The 26,291-nt window shown below is 39.9% G+C and overlaps 2 protein-coding genes and 1 long non-coding RNA gene across 14 annotated transcripts; 1 reads left to right on the top strand and 2 right to left on the bottom strand.

Moving 5' to 3' along the window:
* Positions 1-546: 546 nt before the first annotated feature.
* Positions 547-17,121, bottom strand: LOC148427626 (myelin transcription factor 1-like). Of its 7 annotated transcripts, XM_088407439.1 has the most exons (24): positions 16,881-17,120; positions 15,486-15,602; positions 14,341-14,395; positions 14,200-14,242; positions 14,059-14,127; positions 13,754-13,980; positions 12,702-13,682; positions 12,300-12,419; positions 12,095-12,145; positions 11,916-12,006; positions 9,960-10,073; positions 9,666-9,880; positions 7,690-7,892; positions 7,397-7,612; positions 7,106-7,263; positions 6,248-6,310; positions 5,809-5,877; positions 5,553-5,615; positions 4,071-4,154; positions 3,444-3,665; positions 3,256-3,347; positions 3,044-3,147; positions 2,437-2,580; positions 547-2,188 (listed from the first exon to the last, which is right to left on the bottom strand). In XM_088407439.1, the coding sequence occupies exons 2-24, from the start codon at positions 15,570-15,572 to the stop codon at positions 2,045-2,047; spliced, it is 3,615 nt and encodes a 1,204-aa protein (XP_088263565.1). In that variant the 5' UTR covers positions 15,573-15,602; positions 16,881-17,120; the 3' UTR covers positions 547-2,044. The 7 variants fall into 7 exon arrangements, with proteins under 7 accessions (XP_088263565.1, XP_088263564.1, XP_088263560.1 ...); XM_088407438.1 differs by lacking the exon at positions 5,809-5,877 and having other exon boundaries at positions 16,059-17,121; XM_088407434.1 differs by lacking the exon at positions 16,881-17,120 and having other exon boundaries at positions 15,486-16,138.
* LOC148427627 (uncharacterized) lies at positions 7,922-22,481 on the top strand. Of its 2 annotated transcripts, none has more exons than XR_015864731.1 (3): positions 7,922-8,303; positions 21,702-21,809; positions 22,202-22,481. It is a non-coding gene; the product is annotated as an uncharacterized LOC148427627 (long non-coding RNA). The 2 variants fall into 2 exon arrangements; XR_015864730.1 differs by having other exon boundaries at positions 7,947-8,303; positions 22,294-22,481.
* LOC148427628 (protein-serine O-palmitoleoyltransferase porcupine-like) lies at positions 17,665-26,258 on the bottom strand. Of its 5 annotated transcripts, none has more exons than XR_015864729.1 (13): positions 25,661-25,996; positions 25,442-25,584; positions 25,099-25,291; positions 24,804-24,847; positions 24,236-24,417; positions 24,028-24,158; positions 22,963-23,088; positions 21,949-22,049; positions 21,669-21,745; positions 19,896-19,959; positions 19,298-19,376; positions 18,560-18,667; positions 17,665-18,254 (listed from the first exon to the last, which is right to left on the bottom strand). XR_015864729.1 is itself a non-coding variant. In XM_088407442.1 (13 exons), the coding sequence occupies exons 2-13, from the start codon at positions 25,575-25,577 to the stop codon at positions 18,153-18,155; spliced, it is 1,350 nt and encodes a 449-aa protein (XP_088263568.1). In that variant the 5' UTR covers positions 25,578-25,584; positions 26,081-26,258; the 3' UTR covers positions 17,665-18,152. The 5 variants fall into 5 exon arrangements, 3 of the variants coding, with proteins under 3 accessions (XP_088263568.1, XP_088263567.1, XP_088263566.1); XM_088407442.1 differs by lacking the exon at positions 25,661-25,996 and adding an exon at positions 26,081-26,258 and having other exon boundaries at positions 19,298-19,383; XM_088407441.1 differs by lacking the exon at positions 25,661-25,996 and adding an exon at positions 26,016-26,258 and having other exon boundaries at positions 19,298-19,383.
* Positions 26,259-26,291: the final 33 nt, after the last annotated feature.

A 26,291-nucleotide genomic window follows, 5' to 3' on the forward strand; every position in this document is an offset into this window, starting at 1 on the left:
TTATTCTGCTGTAGCTTAGGGTTGTCAAATGACAATATTCCAAAAGCTCCAATGTAGAATTTTTAAAGTGTCTTAACATGGAGACATGAAGGAGCACGCGCTTTCCAATCCCAAGCCCCCCCTCAACACGAGGAGGGAGTGTGAAATCCGATTGCTGTCTGTAGCTTGTAATAGTGAGTGCCTGTATCCCCAACAAATGTACAAATTCCACCCTGGGGTGGAGCCGAAGCCCCTACATGAACATAACACCAATGGCGTCAAGGAACTTGAAGCAATAAAGTTAGCGGAAGCTAAAACAACTATACCTCCAACAAAACTTCACTTAGTCGGGACTGTCATACCAATGGAGGTTACGAGTGATTGAGACGGTTATGGGCCCGCTTATGTCATGGGCAGTGGATTTATGAAGCAGATGAGGCCTTGCTGGCCCTGACTGACCGCCACTGAGGCAGGTGCCTCAAACACAAATACTGAATTCATACCAGAACTGAACATCCCCCTTAATACGCCCCCTGCAAGATGTCATGTTCGAGGCACAGCCCAAAATGTTAGGTCAACGTTTATTTGAAGAACTAGCAAAGATAATCCACAGCCGTCACACATTGACAAAACTAAATACCATGTTTTACATGTCACTTTGTTCATCAACATATCAGTGCACTCATATATTCCCAGTGAATTGCAAAGTACTCCAACACATGAATAGTTGTCAAAATCATAAAAACGAGCACCAATAAATTAAAATCAATAAATAAAAGTCATTAGTAAATTATTTCAAAACTTTCATATACAAAATGTTTGCATTTGCTGTAAAAAGATTGCAGTCTTAAATAAATAACTTTATAAAACAATTCATAGTTGATATCTTAAAATATTTCCTTTGTTCATCAGTGCAGAGGAAAGTGTTTCCCTTCTCATGCTTACTTGAGTTCCGTCTCCTGGTTTCAAATCTTCTCAAGTAACACGTTAAAAATAAATAGTGAATAGTCAAAAGTCCCTGTAAAGTGAATTCAGCAATTTGTTTAATATACCTTATACATGCTATAACTTCACTGAAACCATGCAGAAAGACAACCACATTACTCAATACCTTTTTTCTTTTTCTTTTTTTTTTTGGGGGGGGGGGGGTCTAAACCAGCACACAGTGGCATACCTAGGTGACAGGCACTCTACCACAGTGTGATTTGTATGTGGATAATCTTGTGAAATTAGAGGTTACTTAGGCACAATTACTTAGTTCATTTCTATCACAACCCACCGGCAGTCTGTTGGACCACGGGCCAGCTGGTGGCTACCGCTTCTCGTCATAGTGTGGAAAAGTCCCACAATGACCTGCTGGGATATTTCCCAGTCTTTATGCAAGAAATATGTTTTCACATCTCAAACACAGAGGGGCATGTAAGCATGAGAACAATGGAAAATGTCTTAATAAATTTGACCGACAAGCTAACACAGATATGCCCGCAATGCCCGAGAGCTGGGAGGGGCTTGATTTATTTTTTTCTTCTTAATTTCTAAAGTTTTAACCCTCATTTAACGTAAGTTGCGATTGTGATTCATTCACATGCTTTGCAGGCTTTTTAACACTTTGAGGTGAGTCAAATCTATATGACTCATTTTCACTTTACAGGGACTTGAATAAATAATAGGCAATCATGATAATACGCGCAACATGAATAAATATTCCATAATGAACCTGACATTTGCAAATGACAAATAGTTACACAGCAACAGTACCAATGAATATAGAAAAGACTAGTCGAGCAGGTGGAACATCACTATGATCTTACAGAATACTACTAACATTATAGAGTGGACGTAGGATATGTTCCGCTTACACACTTGAGTGTCATCGCCGTAGCAGTCAGACTGCAGTGTGTGCCATCATCCTCCCGCGTGTTCTCACTCTCATTGTCCTAAAGCAACATGCAAACAGGAAAACTATACACGAGAACAAAAAAATATACAAAGAACAGATGGCAATGTTCCAAATGAGAAGATTCCTTCGCCATCTCTGAACGACATCCACGTGTTCTTGGATCCCTCACACCTCTATTCCCTTGACCGCCTGGTTGATGGACTCCAGCAGAGCTCGGTTCTCAGGGTTCTGGTAGCAGTCTTTATTGGAGAACATGTGAGTGAGGGTCTCCACATAGCTGTCAAAGTTTTGCTCCGACAACGGCTCCTGCTGAATGCACACAGCGGAACAGTTTGCTTAGTTTTTTTTTTAATCCCTAAAATTCATCCATCCGGTTTCTACACGCTTCTCCTCATCCGGGCCACAAAGGCCCACAGAAAGGGGATGGATGCAAATTCCAATCTGCTACATTCAACCAAATGCGCGAAAAAGACGAGATGCATTCAATTCGAATCTAATTCCTGCAATATATTCGTTCCCACGTGAAGACGTTGTCAGCTCGTCTTTGTGATGCTCACCATGGTTGGCAGTCGAATGTTGGCCAAGCTGTGGATCAGAGCCTGACTCAGACCTGACAATTCCAGGAACAAGGCCTCGTTTTTCTCTTCAATTTGCTTGTTCTCTTCCTCCATGCTCTTCAGGTTCTTCTCCATGGAAGAGATCTTCAACAGAAAACGCCTAGCTAGTAAGTCTTCAGTACACATTGTCACACAGGCACACATTAGTTGTGTGTTTATTAGCATTCATGGTTCGTTGTTACCACATTAACTTGCAGGCTACATTTGATAGCTGTCATAGCGTTTGTCAAAATATTCCAGAAACAGTAAACACGCGTATGCTAGCCAATGTGTGTTTAGTGTACTGCATGTTCATATTTACTATCTTCTAGAGAAAAAAGGTATTTTTAGATGTTTCCATAAGTCAAAATGATATACAGTATTTACTCCTTACAATATTTTAGAATGCAACTATTTCATATCCATCCATCCAGTTATTAGTCATATCCGTCCGTCCGAGCCGCCAAACTATTGAACACAATTCAAAGTATGAGATGAATTGCCATGTAATCACTAACCCCAGTGTTTATATGGAATCTGATTTCCCAACACCAAGGAAATCACTCACCTGAGTGTGCAGGTTCACCATGTCAGCCTCCATCTCTGAATTACACTCGTTTAGATCGTTAATCTCCTCATTCAGTTGCTTGATATCCTCATCATTATCTAGAACTTAGTCCAAAAAACAAGTCAGTACAAAACGACTTTTGTTGTGAGACCTAAAGCTTTTGGTCTTTTTTTTTTAAGCTAGCATTAACTTCCTTCAAGTACACGACTTACCATCACTAGCTCTGAATTTGGCAGTGATATATTCATCTCCGGGGAACTTGCCCTTCTTTTTACTGCTCAGTGCTCTGGGACAACCTGACAAACTAGGAAAAAGCATGCCATCAAATAACGCTCCCAGCATATGTTTAGGGCATAAATACTTTGTTTGTTCGTATCTAGAGGTGCAAACATTTGAATACCTGCGGTGTGTCAAAAAACTCCCATTGGCGTGACCAGAGCCATCACAGCCGGGTGTCGGACACGTCGGACCTTCGCTCTTGAAAGTCTTCCAGGAGAAGGGAGTTCCGTTAAGAAGACCCTCCTTTTGTCGACGCGCTGCCAGCGGACAGCCGTAAGCACTACGGTGGGTGGCATACTTCCCGCTGATGTGCCCGAGACTGTCACAGCCAGGGACGGGACACCTTTACACAAATTCAGAGTTTATTCATGCGAAGACAAAAAAAAAAAGAAAACGTGCTTGTCAACTAGCCCAACAAACCTCTTTGACAGAGTATGTTTTGGGGTTTTTTCCATTCATATCATGTGACTAATAGCAGCACTATGTATTAGTGGCCTACACACATTGCGCATAACATGTTTAAATAATGCTGTACATAGGATTCAAACCCCAAACTTTAGCATATTTTCCTCACTGTGAGGATGACACACAGGACAGTGGTTCTCACATGGGGGTACTCGAGATTTTAAACAAGTAGGACAAATGTTATATGGTTCGAATTCCGAGTGATCAATAATGATCCTCTATCAATCCCATCAGCGAGTGCCAGTCCCCCTCCGATTCTGGTTGGGTTAGCTTTAGTACGCACCTCAACAACTCAGAGTCGTCTTTGTCATCCTTTGTGGGGTTTGATTTGACTCCACCTTTCTTGGCTCTGGGGCATCCAGACAGACTGGTAGAGAAGATCACAAAGGCATTAGATCAGGGCTGTCCAAACTTTTTCCTTTGAGGGCCACATGCAGAAAAATAAAAAAAAGATATAAGGGCCATGTTTTTTTTTTTTGTACTTTTTTTTTGTGCCATGGTTTTTCTATGTCAATGTTCTGTGTTAAAGTTGAGGAGGTAAATTAGGATTTTTTTTATATATACTTCTAACAGTGTCTACTATCAAACCCTTTTATTATTATTTGATATAGTATAGCAAGCCGGTTTTGTTAATAAAACAAAATTCACGAGTGATACATATCATCTGTCACAGACACTGCAAGTAAAAAGCAAGGTTTTGCAGAGATTAATTTACTCTATAATGCCTTTTTAACATCCCAGAATGCTTTGCTCAACTATGTGCTAGTGATTTATTCATTCAAAATCCATTTTTAAAGCAAAATAACACAAAAATCTCTCAATATGTATTCTAAATCTATCTTTTGACTTTAGGCCTGTACAACGAATGCATCGAGCAAGATTGTGTACAATATGCATTGTAGTTCATCTAACCATGACTGAAACGCTGCGCTGTGAGGAAGAAAGGAATCTATGTGTTCTTGTCTAGAATAGGATACGTTGCTATCCATCTATGCAGTCCTAGTTCATCTCGCTCCAGTCCTTAGATAAAGCTGTTGACGCAGGAAAATGTGACCTGAAACTTAGGCCCAGCAGTTGGCGGCGCCCAGCTGGCTCTTTTTGTTATGTCTTGTAATGTGCAATGCTTTGCTGAATGACTAAAAAGCAGGCGGGGACGGCTGTGCTTCCGATGGCTTTGGCCAGCATGAAGTGAGAGCCAAGCCCTCCCTCCCTTTGCCGGCAAAGAAGTCTATCTTAGTTGGTCTGAGTTACTATTTTGATGTTCAGCAGCTGGGCTTGTCTTAGTCTTCTTTCATAGATTTCTCTGACAAGCGCAAACAGAAATCCCAGCACTGCTGGTTTCAATGAGGAGAAACAGTTGCTCAATGCAATACATAAAGTACAATTCCTCTCCTAGTAGTAGCTGGTGTCAACCGTGTTCAAGTTTGTTTGTGCACCAGGCAAAAAGTATTTTTAGTTATTTTAACTTACAGAAGAAAAACAGGATGCTCTAATTATTTTCATATCACCTACCCATGTGATGATATTTTTGCTAGTATATATATATATATATATATATATATATATATATATATATATATATATATATATATATATATATATATATATATATATATATATATATATATATATATATATATATATATATATTTATACACACACACACACACACACACACATTTGTTTGATTTTTTTGGGCCATAATTGTCCGGGCCATAGATAAACACCACAAAACCACACACACAAAAAAAAAGACTGGTCATACCTGCGATGCGAGGCATAATTTCCTGTGATATGGCCTGATCCATCACAGCCAGGAGTCGGACACCTAGGATGTTCAGAGACCGTCTGACTTCTATGCTTTTGGTTTGTTCACGCAAGCTATAATTCCTTCAAATTACCATTAAACTGACTAGGCCATCGAAAATGGATGGAATGTAGAAAATGGGAAAATAATCATAAAGTTAACTAAGCGTTAAGAGCTCATGATGAAATTGAAAGGCAAAAGACAGCACACATACTTAAGTTCAGCTGTGTGGGCAGCCATGAGTGTCCGTAGTGATTTATCTGCAAGAGGACAGCCTGACAGACTGGAAGATTAGAAAGAATCTATCAGAAAACCGGCCAAAAGTAGGAATGGAAGATTGAATGAAGCAGAGGCTGAATTAAACAAGAGAGCCAGACAAGACAGAGAGAAACATACTTGTCTCTTTTCTATCTCGTCCCTTTTCAGAGGAACACCTGCATTGTATATTGTCCTCACATTCATAATCATGCCTATTGAATGATGACGATAAATCTCCTAAGTTTGAACAAAACTGTTGTCTCCGTTATAGCTTGACACAGTGATCTCTGAAAATACGGCAATACAATTTGGTGTAACATGCCGTGCAAAATCAGTTCTGACATTTTGATTGAAACGCTCAAACTTTCTCCCAAGCCAGCGTTTGTCCGGCTTACCTTCGGTGCGATGCGTAGTTGCCAGTGATGTGCCCGCTGCCATCACAGCCGGGAGTGGGACATCTACAATGGCAGGGTGGGTGGACACTTGTCAGCAGTCAGAACTGCAGCTAAAGGTGTCTCAACATTCCTCAACTCAGATTTTTAAAAAAGTTTTTTTTTTAAAGTATGCAAATGAGTAACGTACACCTCACACTATAGAAATGATCTTTTTCTTCTTAAGGCATTCATGTGTGTGAGTGATGAATCATGAACCCATGTCATAAAGAATTTATTTTAATTGCTGGGTGATTAAGTGTAATGTTTTTTCTAGTGAACTTACAACTTCTTTCTAAAGTTGTCTCGTACTTTTCAGTTGATGCCAAATATTTTTCAGGGCTTCTTTTAGCCAAATATACATATAGAAAAAGACCACACATTTATTTCCAGCCAAAATGATTTATTTCGCTCTCTCGCTCGCTCTCTCAATACCGCATGGGTATTTTGAATGTCAAATTCTGTAAAATGGCTGGCAGCGAATGAGCTAAATCAGACCTTACATTCCAGTTACTCGTATTTGAGCGTTGTTTTTGCATAATATTCAAATATTTATTGAGAGGACTACATTTTCATTTGAAGTCAAATTATTCTCCACTATCAGTATTCTTGAGCAGAGCTTTTTACTACACTACCTGCCTCTTCCTGCATCATTATCATCAAAGACTTGTATGACAGCATAATTTGCTGAATTTGGGTGATGAGACTAGGAGCTACAATGAAATCAAACCAGTATAAAGAAATTGTTTGGACAATGGCCAGAAAGGGGAACAATTTAATTTCGAGGATATGCTGCGTCACTACATAGACAGATGTACTTACACGAGGATTTCCTTTTTGCTGTCTTTAGGCTGAATCTTGACCTTGAAGCTGCTGGTGGTAACTTCTCCGGGGTACTTCCTCTCTTCTAGGTTTTCCAGATTCTCTTGGTCCTCGTCCTCAACATCAGAAGAGGTGTATGAGGTAGCCGTATAATCCACCTGATGACAAGGCGGTGAAAAAAATCAACCAGTGCAGAGCTATTGTACAACAAGAGTTTCTTTCCAGTCTTTTCATCTTTTCCTGTCCACGAGTGCTCATTGAGTCAATGGCTTGAGTAGCTGCGCATTGTACCTCATCGTGGCCTTCCTCCTTTAGTCCACTTGATTTCGTAAAGTCGAGTGGCCCCTCCCAGTCGGGCTGAGCGTGGCCCTGAGATAACACACCTATCGTGTGTTGAGAAGATGAGGACGAGGACGACGAAGGCTCTGGAGACTGCATGCTCTCGCGCTTGTTTTTTTTTATGCTGAGGTCTAAAGTGCCGTTCTCGTCTACTTCGATATCAGGCTCCTACAAAGTTCCAATAACAGGAGAGAGACGGTCAAAGAACAAAGACGGCTAATGGACTGCGGTTGGGTCCGGCGTACCTCGGTGCAAGGCTCCCTGGGATTGGCGCTAAGGCTCTCTGGTCGTTCCCAACAGCGTGTGGACAGGTTGAGGATGGCCGTCGCTGCCATATGGGCTGCCTCGGCGTCTTGACTGCAGTCATACTCATTGGAGGACAAAGTACTGTTTGAAATGCCTCCTGACGCTGTCCCGCTCGGGGAAGAGGCCTTAGGGAAGGATTTAGCTGTAAGGGGTAGAGGTAGAGCCGAGGTTAGCTTCAACATGTCAAGTTTCTTGGAACTTTGTGTAATCGTTATACTCGCGGACACAAACATAAGGCTGAACTTAACAGACTGGTCTATAAGAGCGGGTAGGTACATCACAGCACATCATAGTGTTGCCCCCATAGAGAGGCACCATGTGAGAGTGACTGGGACAGCATCGGCGCAAGCGGATTGGGTGCTTTATAAAAGCTTTGAGATGATGTCATTCCCACATGGTCTCACTTTTGCTGCTTTACTCCAATTTATTCTGGCGTTAGCTCTGGACTGACATTAAGCGTTTTAATGAAACGTGAGAGTTGTTTTTCACTTTAGGCCCACAACAAAATTGATCCCAGCATTCCTGCAATAACTTCAGGCAAGATTATGAAATGGTAAGTGAATAACCGAGGCATTCGGATTGATATTAGGAAACCAACTAGTGACAACAAAGTTTACGCATGTTTTAGTAATATATTTTTGTGTATGCAATAGTGTGGTTTCATAAATGTTCACTCAAAAGCAACTTGTTGCGCACCCGTTTGCTTTTTTGATTTTCTTACAGTGATGAATGTATGTTCACCGGAAATAGAGCACCAATTGCATGCATCGTATCAGTGCCCACTCCACTAGATGTAGCAAATCTGTTTAAGAACGTGTGTGAGAGGAGAGAAGTGCAAAGATAAAACTACTGCACTGTAAACTGCTATCAGGTTTTTCAAAATGTGATGATAAAATGGTTTAAATGGTTTAATTCTTTACATTAGTGGAGGCAATTGTCATTAAAGAATGCAGCAAACATTCCTTTCTCGTCGCTCTGCATTTTGAATCATTGCATCGACCATAATTTGTGGACAATTGAGAACATTCTCTTGATCAGCTTCAAGAGATGGTGGTCACAGTGAGAGTTCACTGGTCTGCCTTATCAGGGTTAAGAAGTGGAATGTTTTGCTTATCAATGAGATTAGGACCATCCGTTGTGTTTTGCAGAGGTCAGGTTAATACACAACCCAATCCCCTATTGGACAACAGTTTAAATTCACAATATGGACAACTGTTAAAATTCATTCAAACGCAAGGAATAATGCGCTAACTAATAAGTGCCCATGATTACTTTAAGAAATTGAATGAAAATGTGTGTCGAAGCACATGCCAAAGGTTTCGACACACCTTTTCTTAAAGCATAGCTGTCGAACTCCTGTCCTCGAGGGCCGGTATACTGCATGTTTTACGGTTTTCTACCCCCAACACACCTGATTCAAGTGATTAACTTATTAGTAAGGTCTGCAGGAGCTTGAAGATTTTCCTAACCATTTGAATCAGGTGTGTTTGTGTGAAAACCATGCAGGATACATGCCCTCGAGGGCTGGAGTTCAACACTTGTGGCTTAAAGTAATTATGTGTGTGCGCGTGCGGGTGGGTGTGTGTCTGTAAGGAGAAACTCACCAAATGATAAGACATTTTCTAGGGGGTTTCTAGGGGGTGCTGTACACACGATCGCTCGAAAACATATTTGAGATGAATAGAAATGAAGTTGAAAGAGAACCTTGACGTACGCTTTGATCTTCCACCCTTCAAAAAAAATTGACTACTTTAACTTAAAATTGAGGACTATTAGTGTGCGTGATCCAACACGATACTTTGTGGTTTTGGATGTCCATTACCATCGTGTTAAGTGTGCTTCATGGGAACCATACACCATTGCCTATTGCTACCTTTACACTCGATCATGATGCGCGCTGTGATGTGTCACCTACATTTGAAGGCTTTCGGTGATGTTTCAGTGGTGGTTGTCTTTGGAACAAGCATACGCTTTCCAAACACCTGGACATCAAAGCTTGCATAGTCAAAAGACACCTTTGAGTATTTCTCCAACTCTTTGGCCAGATTTGCTCGTGGTGTGGTGGTGACTGCGTTGGGCCCATAATTACCATATTGAGGGATCTCTAGCTGTTTCACAAAACACATGGGTCTGAAAAGAAAACAGAGATACTAATCATCGCAGCTGAGGAAATGTTATTAGCTAATACCCGAACAAAAAGATGGCTGACCTGAGCACCCTGTCAGAGTTAGACGTGGGTTCGCTTACTGCAGCCTGTAGATGAACCTGCTTGTCCTGGTTCTTGTTCATCTTAGCTGCTGCAGCAATAGGGCAACCGGACAGGCTGATGGGATTGACACATCAAAACGTTTAAAAATCGGAACGCAAATGTTGGAATTACAAATCGACAATAGCAAACTACTATGGCGCAGCTGTAGAAAGCTCAACACAAAACTTGATTTAGGCCTAGGCCAAGGAATATAACAATATATTTGATATATATGGGTGAAAAAACAGGATTTTTGTTTTTTGCCAGTTCGGATTTTAAAAGGTGATATTCCATGCCACTCTTAGACCGATGCAATTAAGTGTATTTATCAGGTTAGCTTTACTTATATACCACATTTTGTGCACAGGTTAACTTAATGTGCCTCGCATTAAATAACGGTAACAATACAGTAGTTTATTGGTTAAAAATCATAAACCACTCAAACTCACCCACACCAAACGTAAAGAACGTTTTCTCAGTGGTGTGGCGTGCAAGGACTACGTTCAAGTGTGCCTGTGGTGCTGAGAAGGAAAATATATAGGGTTTATCAGTAAAAACTGCATCCAAACTTTTTTCCTTGGTTGTATTAAAACAGATCACTCTAATTTGCTGAGATAACATGCTTGGTGCCATTCAATACACATACATTTCCGGCTGTTGTTGTGACCTGAGTAAATCTCAAAACTCTCCAGGCAATACTGATGGAGTGAAGGCCCTTTTGTACTTGTGAGATTTACTCAGATTGGTCACAACCTCAGCAAGAAAATAGCTCGCATTGAATGGGAAATGAATGGAAGGAAAAAGTTGTCAAAGCTGCCATTTCACATCTCCGCCCTCTCCCGGCAAGTATGCCTGTGCGCATGCTGTCTCAGCAAATAATGATCTCAAGCCGTTAAAAGCTTGCTTTAATATACAGGTGTCCAAGCTACTGCCTGGGCCCATTTGAAGTCCACCATACATTTTTCAGTGGCCCATGATGAAATTAATACATTTGACATTTAATTTTGTCACCAAGGCTTCTCTAAATAATTAAATGATGGTGGGGAGTGATAAAGGAAGTTGAAAATAGGTAATACTAGTATTCATTTACTTTATTTACTGTAAAGTTTTTCAAGGCATGCAAAAAACAAACTATGACTAACAATCCATTTACAAAACTATGTGGTGAAAAGTTTATTTCAAAAACAAGTATAGGCTCCTCCACTTTAAGCTCAATGTCAAGGTCAAGAGAACACACTGACGAGGCTTTTAAGCGACTCTAGTAAACGAAAGGATATACAATTGCTTGCTTGGTTGCTTCTTTTTTCATCTTTAAGAAATAAAATTTGAAAATGTTTAAGGTGGCCCTTGCATCCTTCCATTTTTCCATGTGTCCCTCAAATGAAAAAGTTTGAAGACACCTCTGCTTTAATACAACCAGATAAAAAAACACTTATATTCTGTCCGAGCACTACATGTACACTTTAGTTAAGGACAGTGAAGATGTGTAAAAAAGGTTAGTAATATAATGTTAGATGGAAGCACCAGTATGTCAGTAAAATACCCAGCATAACTGAATTATAAGCATGAAAAATGATCAGCATTCTGATAATCGTAAACGCAGATATGAGGTATGTCAAAAAGAATCCAGGACTGGTACCACAAATTTTTCAAATCGCCCTTCCACAAAGAAAACACAGCAGGTTGTCTTTTAATGCTGGTTAAGCGTCTGACCCGCATTGAAGGGGAATATTTGTGGTTTGGATGTAAAATCCATCTTTAGTGACACTCGTGCTCAGACCTTTCTGACACAACATGTATTCTTAACCCATGCTTCTTCAATTGTTCTCTAAAAAAGGTAAAAAGCTCTCCCAGCTTGCTCGCTCAAACACTCTTTTCCAGTCAGCACATGCATGCAAGTGTGTGTCCATTATTAACCTTCGGTGCGTGTTGCGGTTACTGTTGACATGGCCTTGGCCTGTGCAGCCAGGAGTGGGACACTTCAAGACGTTCTCATACATGGCCAGGACTAAAGACACACAGCAGATACAATCTGTTCACTCTGTTTAGATTGAAAAGCTTGAAGTAGTAGCACACACAACAGACAGTAGAGGCACCTTTAGTTATGTTAGTAGTATTAGTTTCAGTAGTAGAACTTTTAGCGACAGCTTTAAAAGAGGAAAAAACGGTTACGATATTTGAAAGACATCAGTAAGCCTTTACTCTGAAAACATCCACTCGCAACAACAGTTTGATGGTTTACACTTAGCTGCGAGTGTTGTACCAGCAAAGTCAGACTTGGGTATGGTCTGATGAGCTTACTCTCTGGGGGAATTCTATCCTTGTGAGGACATCCGGATAGACTCCGATGGTGAGGGTACAGTCCAGTCACGTGACCCGTCCCATCACACCCAGGGGTTGGACACTTCACTTCTTTCTTCTCTGAATAGATAAAAGAAGGATACATTGGCAATTAGAAATCGTACGTATCGAAAGAAATTCTGGTATTGAATACTTGATATTGGTATTAGTGAGCACGGGTATAAGTTTGAATTTAAAAAACAACATTGTATGGAACATCCCTACTAGGCATGGGAGGATATCAGATGGTATGGTGTTACTGCAAAAATACCACACTATCCCAGTATTGAAATTACAGTTCTAAAATATATAACCAACATCATGCAAAAATAAAGTAAAACCTGAAAGAGACGCGGGGTCTACCTTTGCTGTAGTGGGCATTGCGTCGGACCCCCGCTTCTGCACTTTTGCTAGGACTGTTGTACGGTTGGTATTCTTGGGAGCTCTGGACCTCTTGATCCTCCTTCCCTTCCCCAGCCTTCAAGGCGATGGCCTGCTCCAACAGCCCCAGGTTCCCACGAGTCATATCCCAGTTCTCCGAATCGTCTGTGATCCCAGAGCCCTCTGAGATACAGTCACGGTCATCGCCATCGTCCTCTTCTTCATCATCGTCATCCTCGTCTTCAGAGCGTACCTCTATCACCACAGTGGTCGGCGAGGCTTTGCTGGAACATTGGTCCTCAGCCTCCCCCTCCTCCTCTTCTTCCTCTTCCTCATCCTCCTCATCCACTTTGCCTCTTTCAACCTGGCGCTCGGGTTCTTCCCTCTTCTGTTGCGCTTCGGACGCTTCCTCCTCAGCTGTGGGTGTACGGATCTTTTCTTCATCAAGAGATTCCGGAGATCCTTGACTGGGTGGACTCACAGAGTAAGGAGTATTGACCTCTGGGACCCTCTCCTCTCCTTCCTCCTCCTCCTCATTCTTTCGCTGATCCTGTGTTGACTCAGTGACCTGAAGATGGATGTAATGTCCGGTGGAATACTGGTGATCAGAGTTTTCCTGGTTTATCATCTGTCTTTCCACTTCCCTGTCCGCTACAAAACTATTTGTTTTTTCAACCAGCTCTTCTGTTTCCTCCTCATCATCTTCTTCTTCCTCTTCTTTTGTACGCTCAACCTTGGTTCGCTCGGCTGTCTCCAGCTTGTCTTCATTTTCTGGCATAGTATGTGATTTCTCTTGCTCGTCATCAGACCGTTCTTCTCTTGTAAATTTCTCTTCCCTACCGGTTTCCTCAGCCACAACTTCATTATCAACCTCCAAGGTGATGTTGTCCTCATCCTTGGTTATAGCACAAACGACTGTTTCTGCTACCACAGTGTCTTCTTTTATCAATGAGCCGCTATTTTCTGTGAGTGAAAAATTAATGTTGCATGTATGCTATTCCATAATATGAAGCGATTAGTTCATTTTGACTCACTTTTTATTGGCTCCGGTATGCTGTTTGAATTTTTCTCCTCTTTGAGGTCATCCTCTCCTTTCACATTTTTCTGGTCCTTCTCTTCCTCATCCTCTTCAGTGTGTATGGATAAATCTTCTTCTGCCTCCATTAAGGTGGACTGACCCTTCTTTTTGGGTGACGACAGGTCCTCCTCAGTCTCGGCTTCCTCCAGCTTTCGCTTCTTCACAGTTGGACATCCCAGTGCACTAAGACATGAGATAATGTCATGTCTCATAATGAGTCCTTGGGCGCAGTATGTGTTCATATTGGTTACTTAGTCCTACCTTCTATGCCTTGAATATCTTCCACTGACATGACCTTTGCCATCACACCCAGGGGTTGGACAACTGCTACTGACAAACCACAAAAGCATATCAAGCATTCACAAAGCATCAATCAATCGGTAGAGGGATAAAATCACTCACGTCAACTCATGCTTCATATCATGTCCTGAGAGTTCTGACAAAACTGAAAGAAAATAAACCGCACAAAAATATGGTTGGATCACCGAGTGACATCGTCCATTGTTCTAACAAGCAAATGTAATGAAAAAAGTTTGTCTTCACCTCGAATTCCTTTTGAACGGGTTCGTGTTCGTGTCTCTGAAGTGTCTTGGCTCATCTGAACAATAGGAGGACAGTAGTACTGTAGTACACAAGTTACGTTCACATGCTCATGGGATAATCTGTACAGGTTAACCTGTTAAATGTGTCACCAACACAAGAAGCCCTTTCTCTGGTCCAACACTAATATCTCCTTTGCTACATTTTACATAAACAAAATTCAGCTAACTCTTGATATAATTCAAAGTTTAATCCAACATTTAATGCTTATTAGTTTACGGTTTCAAAATGTGTATTGTATTACCAGTGCTGGGAGTAATGCAATCCAGTACATTACATCACCATACTGTAATGCATTACTTTTTACTGTAACGCGGCAATTTAATATATTATACACAAAAAAATAGTAATAAAAAATAGTAATATTGCACGTGTTACAAATGAGAGTAAAGTAATGCTTTTAGCCTGAAAGTGGTACCCCCCCCCCCCCCCCCCCCCCCCCCAATTTGCCAAAAGCACCGCGAGATCGGAGGAGTAAAGTCTCGGGCAAAATGTTTATTTGCTGCTCTACTACAGCTGAGATGATAGTAACATGAAGTTATCGAAAAGAAAACACACAGAGGATTGTGCTATGTCGCTGTGGAATAACACTTTGACATCTAGAGGTTAGAAGATTCGTTAGAAGATATGCTACCACTTTCCACAGTGGATAACCAGCATTTGGAAACCTTGTCAGCAAGATCCCTAAGGACAAGGTAAGCTAACGCTAATATTCATTGTATAATTGCTATTACTAATAGTCTATTAATAGTTGTGCTCAATGTGTATTACGATGAAGCAAACAAAACTCATGTTAGCCAGTACATTAAACACTGTAACAGTGATCCAGGCTATTTAGAATGGCAAATTCATTTTTCCAGCAATGGTGCTGAGAGTTATTTAAAAGTAATGCAATAGTGGTGTAATGCATTACATTTCAAATACATTATTATTGTAATGTAACTAATTACTTTGAAATGATAGTAAAAAGTAATACATACTGCTTTACAGTTTTAAGTAACTTGCCCAACAGTGTATTACGAGCATGCATTTTTCACATACTATAGACAGCACATGACTCATGTGACAGTGGCTTTCTTAGTTCCAACCTGAAGGTTGTGGGTTTGATCCTGAGCTCTTGTGACCATGTCAAAGTTTCCTTCGGCAAGATACTGAAACTCCTGACGCTGTGTCATCAGAAGGTGGAGAGACAGTGTTTTGAGTACCTTAAAAGTAGAAAAGTGCGATACAAGTGAAAGTGCATCCATGTGTGTTATTTATCCTCACTAGAGTTGCCGGTGAGCTGGAGTCTACCTCATCTGACTTTTGGTAAGAAGCAGAGTACAAACAGAATAGACAATTATCCACATTCACATATCTGAATGTACAGTATGCATTGTTGGTTCACTTCCCACTCATTAATGCTGTGCGAACATGTCATGAGTGTGAAAGTGCCCTGTGACTGTCCCGGGCTGCAGAATGCAGAAGTCAGCTGGGATAGGTTCCAGCTTCCAGTGACCCTTAACGAGAAGCTGTGCAGATAATGGATAAAAGTATTTGAGAAACACCTAATGTTTCGGCTGACAAAAGTAAAAGCACACAAGGTTTGACGATGCTGGGCTTTTTCAGCGCACACGGAGGGGTCGCAATCGTGGGGCTTGTGGGTGGTCCAACACCCTCACCTTTTCTGGCGAAAGGGTTCCGAACCCGCAGTCTTGGGCCGCACCTTTGCTCAACTGGAGCCGTACAAACATCCTCCGCACTTTTCACGGTTTGCTTTACCCCTGCACTTAAAACATGGGGGGAAGTTTGTATTCGGTGTATAATTTCTCAGCATCCGCAATGCCGAATAGCAATAGTGCTGTGCTCACTCTGTATTTACACAGTCGGGAATGACTTTCATGTGGTGCTTCTTGAATGGATAATCCGAACGCGTAAACGGGACTCGTAGTAAACTGACGTTAAATGTTTTAAAAGTGTCTTCCTGTTTGAAATCGACGAAGCAGCGAAAATGCCACATCATTTTCGAGTATCGCTACAAAAAACAAGATTTTTCACCCAAAGTCCCAATCGTATGACTTTGGCCGACATAAATTGGTTACTCAGCCCCGAACAGGCCCGTCTCCAGAGCGACCTATTTCTTACTGTTCATTAGCACGGGCAAAAAAAAAAGAAAGAACGAAAGAAAGAAAGAGAACATACAGAAAAGCCTGAACCTTAACGAAACAAAGCGTTCCGCGACAAACTAATAACTCAAATGCTTTTGGCACGTAGTCGCCATTGTTGCCACTGCAAAACATCAGCGGCAATAAATGTCACTCGAAAAGCATCCTCGGAACCAAACGCTTATGATCCGCCCGTCGCGTTGAAAAGTGGGTCGACTGACAACAATGTCGACGTGCTCGCTTCATGTATGAACAGAGGGTAAATCGAATCAGGCCTTCGAAAAAGCATCCAAATTGTGAGCTTCGTGCCTCGTCTTTGTCAGAGAAATAAAGCCTTACCTTAGGTTCAGACTAATGCCCTCCCCTCCCCCTCCTCGTCGACATCGCTAGCTTTGCCTAGCGATGTTTAATGGAGCGCTCGAGCGTGTTGTCAGAACTTGGCCTCCATCCCTCGGCCAGTCCGGCAATAAGAGGCCCAAACACTCGGACCAACTCAGCACCCTGGAGAGAAAACACTTGGGCGGACACAGTTCGAGTTCAACCTTCAGCACCATGGACAGAAACTCGCCTGCAACGCCCCCGTGTGAGTGCAAGAGGCAAGTGTAGCCCAAAACACATGGAGCAAGTTGAAACCTCGTGACTTTTACTAAACGTGTACAGGGGAAGCGCTGTTTAAAATGGATGGATGAAAGTTGGCTGGTGCCGATGTTTACACTTAAAAACAATGATGATAATAATACCAGGATTTTTTTTAAATCATCTTGTAAAAATCACAACAAAATGTACATTGTATCACTGACTAACCAATGCGTTCAAGAAAAACTTGTTGTATAACTCGTAATTATTTTCAGTTCGTCCGGTTTCCCTTTAAGGGATCTTAAAGACACTTTACCCGAGTAGTCAAGTTTAAAAATACGGCCTTCATGTTTTAAAAGCCTATTTTCTAACAAAACTTTCTTGATTGTTCTAAACTATGACTGAGTCACAACTTAGCGACAATAATGAAATGCGGATCCCAGGGTGACTAACACTGAGCGCTGTTGACGAAGGGGTTGACAATACTCCACACTTGTCATGGAAAAGCCTTGTTTGCAAACAACCATCATAGACCACCATAGACATCCATTAATGTGCATAGATTTAATAGTAACGATACAAAATGATGAAAAAAAGAAATATTAAGGTTAACTTTTTCTTACTGTTGGCTTATGTACATGTATATATTTTCCACAAGTGGGGATATTCTTTTTTTACATATAAAAGACTATTCTAAAGTGTTGACAGTTGTTGCTAAATGAGGCAGATATACTGTATTCCCATATGCAGTAAGGTATTAATAATATAGTAATTTCCAATTTGTTTTGAAGTTAATGTTTCATGCAAAATATACAAGACATGTACAGTATGTATTGTACGTGTTGACACAATGACAAATATTTTGGCAACAATAGGGACTTCTCCACATTTTCTCTGACCTTCTTCTTTTCTCTTAAAAAAAAAATACTCAGCGGTCAATAAAAGTGGGTTCCCTTCATCAGATCACAGCAAGTCCATGATCGAAGGCTGGGAGGATGAACTTCCTGCCAGCAGTTGAACTCTACTTTGACAAAATTACAAGATTAACCGGTAGAAAAGCCAGGAGACAAATACGACCCAGTGACTTGCCCAGTTAAGTTCTGACCACCTCTGAATGGTGTGGATGGCTGCATAACCCTGCAGAGATGCAACAAGCAAGCATTTATTGGCATAATAAATTTCAATAATTCCACATGGTTCATTTAGTCCAAAAACAACAACACACATCACCAAAAATATTAGTATGTATTCAATGGCAGCGATACTTTTCTAGAACTGGAATGCACCAGTCCTTTCCAATTCTTGATCCTTTTGCTTATTTGTTACATATATTATTCAGAGATGTGAGAAATGCTTTTGAATTGTGGTAAAAAAGAATATTTATTAGGTTTACAAAACATATCATGCTTAAATCCAAAGCAGTATCTGTGGGGTATTATTACCTCTTCCACTTCCTCTTCAACACCTGGATCAAACATGGAGCCCAAGTAGGTGAGGTGGAAGATGGCCAAGAAACTAAAAACCAGGTTCAATAGCGTCACCCAATGCTTCTGCGAAAAAAAAAAACAAAAAACTGAGCACTCAATCAGAAAAACAACTTCATTAACCTTGTCCCTTGGATTTCTATAAGTACAACCAAATGGACTACAAATGTATTTGCATAAATGGCATGTCATCTAATATATACATGCTCTCAAACATAATTGGCTGTCAAGAAATGTAACCTATTCACACTTAATTAATCAGAAATTAAGCAGAGCCCTGAACTGAAAGTCATTTCAGGTCTTAAAGCATCATAAAGCTGATTCAGAAAATAACAAGGTGCCTACTTTGAAGAAATAATGCATTGGTTTGAAACATTTTTAACTTTAATAAAGTTTAATAAAGTATCCCTTTTTGTTATTGCATAGTCTGGATGACTACCCTAATAATCTATAGCATAGGAAAAAAAGATGAGAACATCAAATTTGAAGTTGTTTCGAAATACTTGATTCGTACTCATGCCGTATTAGACTGAGACAACTGGGAGAATAATATCATTCATTTGACAACGAATGAGCGCTCTTCAAAGATTTGAATGATTAATTACGAGAATTCGAGAAAAATGCCTCCACTCCACGAATACTTTGTGCTAACATTTTTCTTTTTGCAGATAAAATTGTATGTAGAAGGCACAATACCTTTTTATGCTGATGGCTGCAAACGGTGGGACAGGGTCTGGATAGGACACAGGCACTGAAGATAGCAGCGAGCCTTTTTCTAAGGACTGAGAAGCTTTTAGCATCACCCAAAACACTACTGTAGAATTCTACCATGAAATAATAGTGTGTGATGTGTCAATTGTTTGGAGCAGTGCTTCTCAATTATATTTTGCCAAGCCCCACCTGTGAAAGAGAAAACTTTTCATGCCCTCCCCCTTGATGCACTGACTATGAAAAAGGATTATTATCTATAAAAATTGTACAAGTATACCTAAACCTGTATCCTTTTAACATTAACAAAAGACAAAAGAAATATGAATAAACTTTCGACAACTGTTCATTATTTTTTACAGTGTTTATATGGATTAGAGCTTAGTCTAAATTAAAAAAAAAAAAACAAGTGCATCAAAGTGCCTGAAAAAAAACCCTAAAAAATTAAGCAAATTCCTATTTTCTACAATTACACTTCACATGACAATAATGTTCAAAATGTTACTTTTCCACAATTCAGTTGAAAGGGAAACTCAACCCTTTGTGAAGTAAAACAATGTTGCCTGTCAGTGTACAGTATACCTACCATGTTCAACATATGTAATGAAGCCTAAAGAGAGCAGCACAGCTCCAAGGTGGAAACTCAAACCCTGAGGACAGGAACACTGTATGTTTAGCTCAGAAAATGAGTAGAGCTGCTTTTCACAATGACAGCAAAACAATTCATAGAGAAAAGATACAGATGCACCCAATGCTAGCAATTTAATGTAATATTTTTGCATTCAGATTAGTGTAAATTCCAATTATCTGTTTCAAGACTACCCCTACCTCAACCCCCAACAAAAAAAAATAAAATCTAATCTCGTGTTAATAAGGAAAATTGCCCTCTACCTTATTGTACAGTGGACCCCCGGGTTATGGCGTCCCTGGCTTACGTTTTTTTTCATGTTGTGATGCGGAGTGCTGAGTTTTTTCGTCCCCTCTTAAGGGCATTTATCTCGCTTTAGGTTTAATATCAACAACTGTCATGACCTGTGGGATTTGTTGTTTGTTGTTTTGCCTCCCTCTTGAGGCGTTTTTAGGGAATCGCTCTTATTTTCTGATGGTGTCAAACTGCCTCCGCTGCAACGCGTCACTACAATGCTGGTCTGCTATTGGTCGGCGTCTCGACTCCCTAAGATACTGGTCTACGATTGGTCAGCGTGATGGGGTCACGAAGATGCTGGTCTACTATTGGTCACAAAGGGTCACAAAGATTGCTGCATAAAGACTTGCTCTTGTGTGAGAGTGCTTTCAATATCGTATTTATTATGCATTTAACTGCTTAATTCAAACTTAAATTGGTTATCCATGCATCCCAAGATTGCTAGTGATATTAAAGAGAGAAGTAAGAAGATGATTTATATGGAAACAAAGCTGGAGATAATCAAGAAGTACAAAGAAAGCTAAGCTAGACTAGCCCAGGCAACCCTTAACTCGGGAATATGGCCATAACAAGCCATCACTCAAAGGTAAATAAATCCTTTATATATATTTATGATGTTGTTTAATTGTATCCGTGTATATTATATGTAAGTCACGCTGTACTTTTTGATACCAATTTTTAATATGTATATACAATGTTTGTTTTTACCTGGGATCTTACACGCATTTGCGAATTAACATAGGTTTGGATTGCCCGCCATTCAGCGAATTCGCATTACGGTCCCAACCGCAGGACCGATGAATCCCCGTAAACCGGGGGTCACTGTATATTTGTTTAAAAATGGTAATGACATTATTTGAATGGCAAAATGTAAACAATTTTGCTACATTATGCTTCAACTGAACAGACATTGTGCTTCTCCTCTGTATCCACAAGGGTAATACAATATAGACATAGATCCTTGGTAAACCCTAATAATATTAGTCGATCTTTGTGGATGATAAAGAGTATGTGTCACTAGTCCTTATAAGACATTTCCTATTAGGTGTAGGCATTCAGCCAGCAGACCAAAAGGCAAGATTATGTGATTGCTTGAAAGAAACTACATGCCATTCCCTTTGTTTTATGATTGGTTTAACAGTAAAGTTCATTTTATGTTAAGTTTAAGAGTTGAGTTCAACTGGCGGCAATAATAAACAACTTTTAGCCTCCTTTTGAAAAATTGTTCAATATCTGCCAAGCTACTACTTGTGAGTTGTATTAAACTGCCACCATACAGAACTTCTCCCAAATTCCTGCTCTCAGGTAAAAAAAAAACGAAAGTGAGAGAACTGATCGTATATTGAAAAACTCAAGTCAGCTATCTCTAGGCACCACTGTATATGGAAGCATGGACTTTTAGTAGATTAAGTCATTAAGGTTCACTGTACTTACATGCAGTAAAGCACTGGCTGTGTATGTGACCAGGATGGCAGGAAAAGTACCAAGTTTGAGGGCATTTTTGAAGACATCTGAAAGCAAGAGCACAAGATTTTACTACATGTGGACAAAACCGGCACACATCTAATGACCAAGGTATGTTTCAAAAGAATTAAGATTTGAATAAATGACTGTGATGTTTGAATGCTGATGTTGTGTTGAATGTGCATATTAATTACAAGTAGCAAATTTGTACTCTTTGAATGACCTGTCTGTGTTCAAGAAGCAGACTTACAAATTTTAAGCCACTGCGACATTGGAATATTCCAGGATGTCACTACCATAACCATCGAGCGAGGCATTTCCACATTTAGGGGTTTTACCACTTGCATTTCCCTGCGTCAGAAGCATACAATGGTGAAAAATATATACATAACTTTGTGTGTGTGTGTGTGTGTGATTTTTTTTTCCTTTGGGAGGTGGGGGGGTCTGAATATTTCCTTTTAAACCATTTTAACTGAGCCTGTGGTCTTACATTTTCTCAATAGGTTCCTCACAGTGGAAAATGAGAGCTGAAATCTCTGAGCTAGCTTTTTTATCCTTCACCTAAACCATGAATTTGAACAATCTTTACTTTCAGTTCATTTGACAGTTGTTCTGGGGCACCCGTGTTGCCACTTCTCGGAGAAGATACAAAGAGAACTACTTGCAACTGGCCACCTTTAAAATACCCTTCCTCGTCGTTGGCTTCATGTGTGTATGTAGGTCAATTGTCAACGAGCTTGCCTTGTATTAAAATGAAACAATAAAGGTGCCCAAATGTATGCACCTGCCTACGTTTGTTCAAGTAATTCTTGCAGGCTTTCTGTAAATCCCATAAACTTGATTTCACTTCTCAAATATCAGGGTTTGTCTGCTATATGATATGTTTAACTAAAATTGCTGATGCCAACAACCAGTAATTTGTAAAGGAAAATATTGAAAATGATCAGGGGTGTCCCATTTTTTTTCTTACTATATTGAATGTGGGAAAATGTACCTCGTCTAACCACTAGGGGGAAACAACTGCCTTTATTATCCCTTACATATCCCAGTACGTACACAGTATGTACTTAATGAGTTCAGTCTCAAGTAATTGATTGCATTTCAGAATTTACATGCAAATTTCTAAATTTCTAAGTTTTATTTAATGTAGCTCCGTCATTTAAAATAGCAATTACCCATGCATGTCCTACCTTAAAGGGCTACAAGTTCTAAAACTGTTAGCATTTCAAAAGCATACACAAATCTTTGGCTTGGCTATACTCACCATCTGATGTTGTCTTTTTCTTCAATATGACCAGCTCCAGCCAACATGCTGGTGCTTTCACTAAGGTGGCCCACAAAGTAGTTACTGAAGTGGAATGACAGTGCATTCTCATATGCTCTCAGCCACCTATAAGAGACAAAACTATTTATAACAAAATTGAAACAAAAAAATATTTTTGGAAGCTCCTCCAGACCAGAGAATGCTTGACAGGAATATTACTACTTTTCTTGATAAACTGTTAATTGTGCCCCTTCCTTATGTACTTTTTAACACATTCACTATATACCTAACAGGACCCATATGTAACTCATACCCAATGATTATAAGACTGTATTTAAAGTATTATCAGGTTTCTATAGTAATCTATGGAAATAGATAAGTACTTGCAATACTTTGCAATCGTGAATGACGCTTATAAACTTATGTACAGTATATAGGGGAAAAGGTCACTACAACTTAAAGGACAAGAAAGAAAAAAAAGATGAGATGTATCTTTTGTGTCACAGCAGAATTAATCACTTCAAGAAAAGTAATATAAATATGGTACGTAAAAAGCATTTCAAGCTTAAATGAATTGTAATGAAACTATGGTAGATTTCATTACTGACCAGGACAATTAGTAGTCTTTTGTTGTTCAGTGATTTTTAAAAATTTTTTACAGGGTCAAGAATCTCAGCAATAATATTTTAAGTTGTGTAATATATTATGCATGTCATGTCAGCATGTATACATGTATGTGTATACAGCACAGTTCTAAAGTTGGGATGCAGCTCATAGAATGTGATTTCTTTATTTTCATGACTATTTACATTGTAGATTCCTCATTGAATGAATCAAAACTAACTCATGTGTAATGTACTTAACAAAATCACATGAAACAACCTAAAAACATGTTTGCTTGTTTTATTTTAGTTTCTTCAAAAGAAGCTACCCTTTGCATGAGTTACCAATTTGCACACTTGGCTGTCTCTGGACATGCATCAAGAGAACTCCCCTGAAATAGTTTTCCTTCCATCACTGCCTTGGGGTGAATACACAAAATGTATAAACAACAAACGTACTCACTTGTGTATGAAAACAGTTCCATTTATGGGGATGAACAAAAGGAACAGGTATGGTGCAATGCAAGAGGACACCAGCAGACAAATCTGACTTTTTAAGAGGCTGAAGAAGGAACGGCGCAACCACAACCAGCTCTGAGGAAAAGGAGGTTTTAACAGCTTGAAAGCACAACATATAATTATGAGGAAAAGAACCACAGAATAATTCACACCAGTTGTCTGCCAACGATAGCATCCTTATACGCTGAAAAGCTTATCCAAGGCCCGAAGACTACGTTGCCCACAAAGAGAACATAGCCCAGGAACTCAGTTGGCATCGGCAAGGTGTCGACTGCTCCTCTGTCCAGGTCAAAAGCCAGAGAAATGGCTTTCATGGCCACCACCATCTGACTTCCTTGAAAAACACACACACACACACACACACACACACACACACACATACACACACACACAAAATCACATTTATATCAGAACGGAAGACAGTGAACGTTGGAAAAGTTGTTGTGTTTTTTTTTTTTGTATAAAAAAAATCCAAAGTCACTGTTCTACTTTCGAGTACTGCTCACCATTCTTCTATGAAGCTTTACATAAGAATGTGTTAAAAATAAATTGCTGGATCTGCAACTTATCCAGATTTAACCAAAAATAAAATGGTTTCTCCCTGTACCGTGTCATAACCACCACAAAAGGAAAACCCTCAGAATGTTTTTGCATAATAATATAACAAACGGGCAAAAACATAAGCATTTGGTAGCGGAATGGAGAGTAGAAACCATTTACCTCTGATTTTATGCCAGGTTATGGTATCAATTAAATGCAACTCCCTGAAAGCAAAAGAGAAAAACACTGTCAAAACGCATTGAATATACAGTACTGCAAAAAAGATGAAAAATCAATGACATTAATAAACAGAGGTGGTGTTTTTTGTGATTTAAAGTTTGCATTCTAGAACTGTACTGCATCAAACTCACTATAAATGAGATCATCAACAAAATAAAAACTACTCATGTTGGGTTAATCACCTATTAAATAAATGAGAATAAATATGATTCACATTTCAAATGTGTTAACTTACCCAATGAGGAGATAAATAAGAATGGCAGCGGAGAGGAAGAGGCCTTTGTTGCTGGAGTGTTGACCAAGAAGAAGAATTAGATAGCAAAGCAGACTGAGCAGGATCACCCACAGCATGTGTTGGTTAAAGAAGAGAAAAAGGCTGAACATCCCCGCAAACATGGACACAGCATGATTCACAGAGGACACACCTCCTAAGAAACACACAAAAGGGAACATTTGGGATTACAATTCAGATGGACATTGAGTTGCTGTTTATAGACCCAACTTCCAAGATAACTGTCAGTTTCAATTATGTAAAAAGTCAAAACTGAAAATCTTTGTGAGGAGTCTGTGATACTCACCCAACCTGAACAGCAGCCTGCTGAGGAGACAAACAAGCAGAAGCCTCCAGATTTGCTCAAAGCCCTGTTGGAGTGTGCTGACTCCACAACTTTTGGCCAGTTCCATCAACACCAAAAGAAAGCTGGACATATCCATAGTAGGACTGCACAAATGAGATGCACCCGCTATTGTCACTTGGTTGGTTAATCGGTTGGTTCACCGGTCCAAATTCTACTTACCGCAATTCACAATTTACACTGAAAGAGGCAACACGGTAAATGCATATAAACATGTCACAAATTGTACCAATAAATTAGGTTCTAATTTTGTATGTGCATCTGCACCTTCAAATCCATCACTGCACAATAATCAACGGGAATTTCAATTTTGAATTTTCAATTACATATGCTGTAATCGTTTCTGTTCCTATGTCATGATTATAAAAGTTGGCCACTGGCACCCGGTGTTACTATGTTCTTGCTATAGCAGTCAAAACGGCCGTTTCAACGCAATGCATCCGGTTGAATCATCTTTAACTATAGCATGGTCATTACGTTATTGTTACGACACACCTTGAGATCACATAACTTTTACCTGAGTATTTTACTTGGGAGGAGAGAAATCAGTCGATAACACGTGTTTGTACGCGTACTGTTTACCTAAGTCAGCTTTGTTTGCATGGAGGACTTGAGATCAACAAAGTAAAAAACGATCATCGCGATAGAAGCTCGAAGCACTTTTGCAGATAACTACAAATTTCCTGGGTTAAGAAGACAAATGACAAGAAGACTGCACGGATCATTTGGAGCTAGCGCCAAGACACATTTTTATTGAGAGAAGTGGCCTTCCCAATCACACGGCGCGCTCTAC

The sequence above is a fragment of the Hippichthys cyanospilos genome, chromosome 2, assembly GCF_059441005.1.
Source record: "Hippichthys cyanospilos isolate Australia breed blue-spotted pipefish chromosome 2, RoL_Hcya_1.0, whole genome shotgun sequence".
Lineage (NCBI taxonomy): Eukaryota > Metazoa > Chordata > Actinopteri > Syngnathiformes > Syngnathidae > Hippichthys > Hippichthys cyanospilos.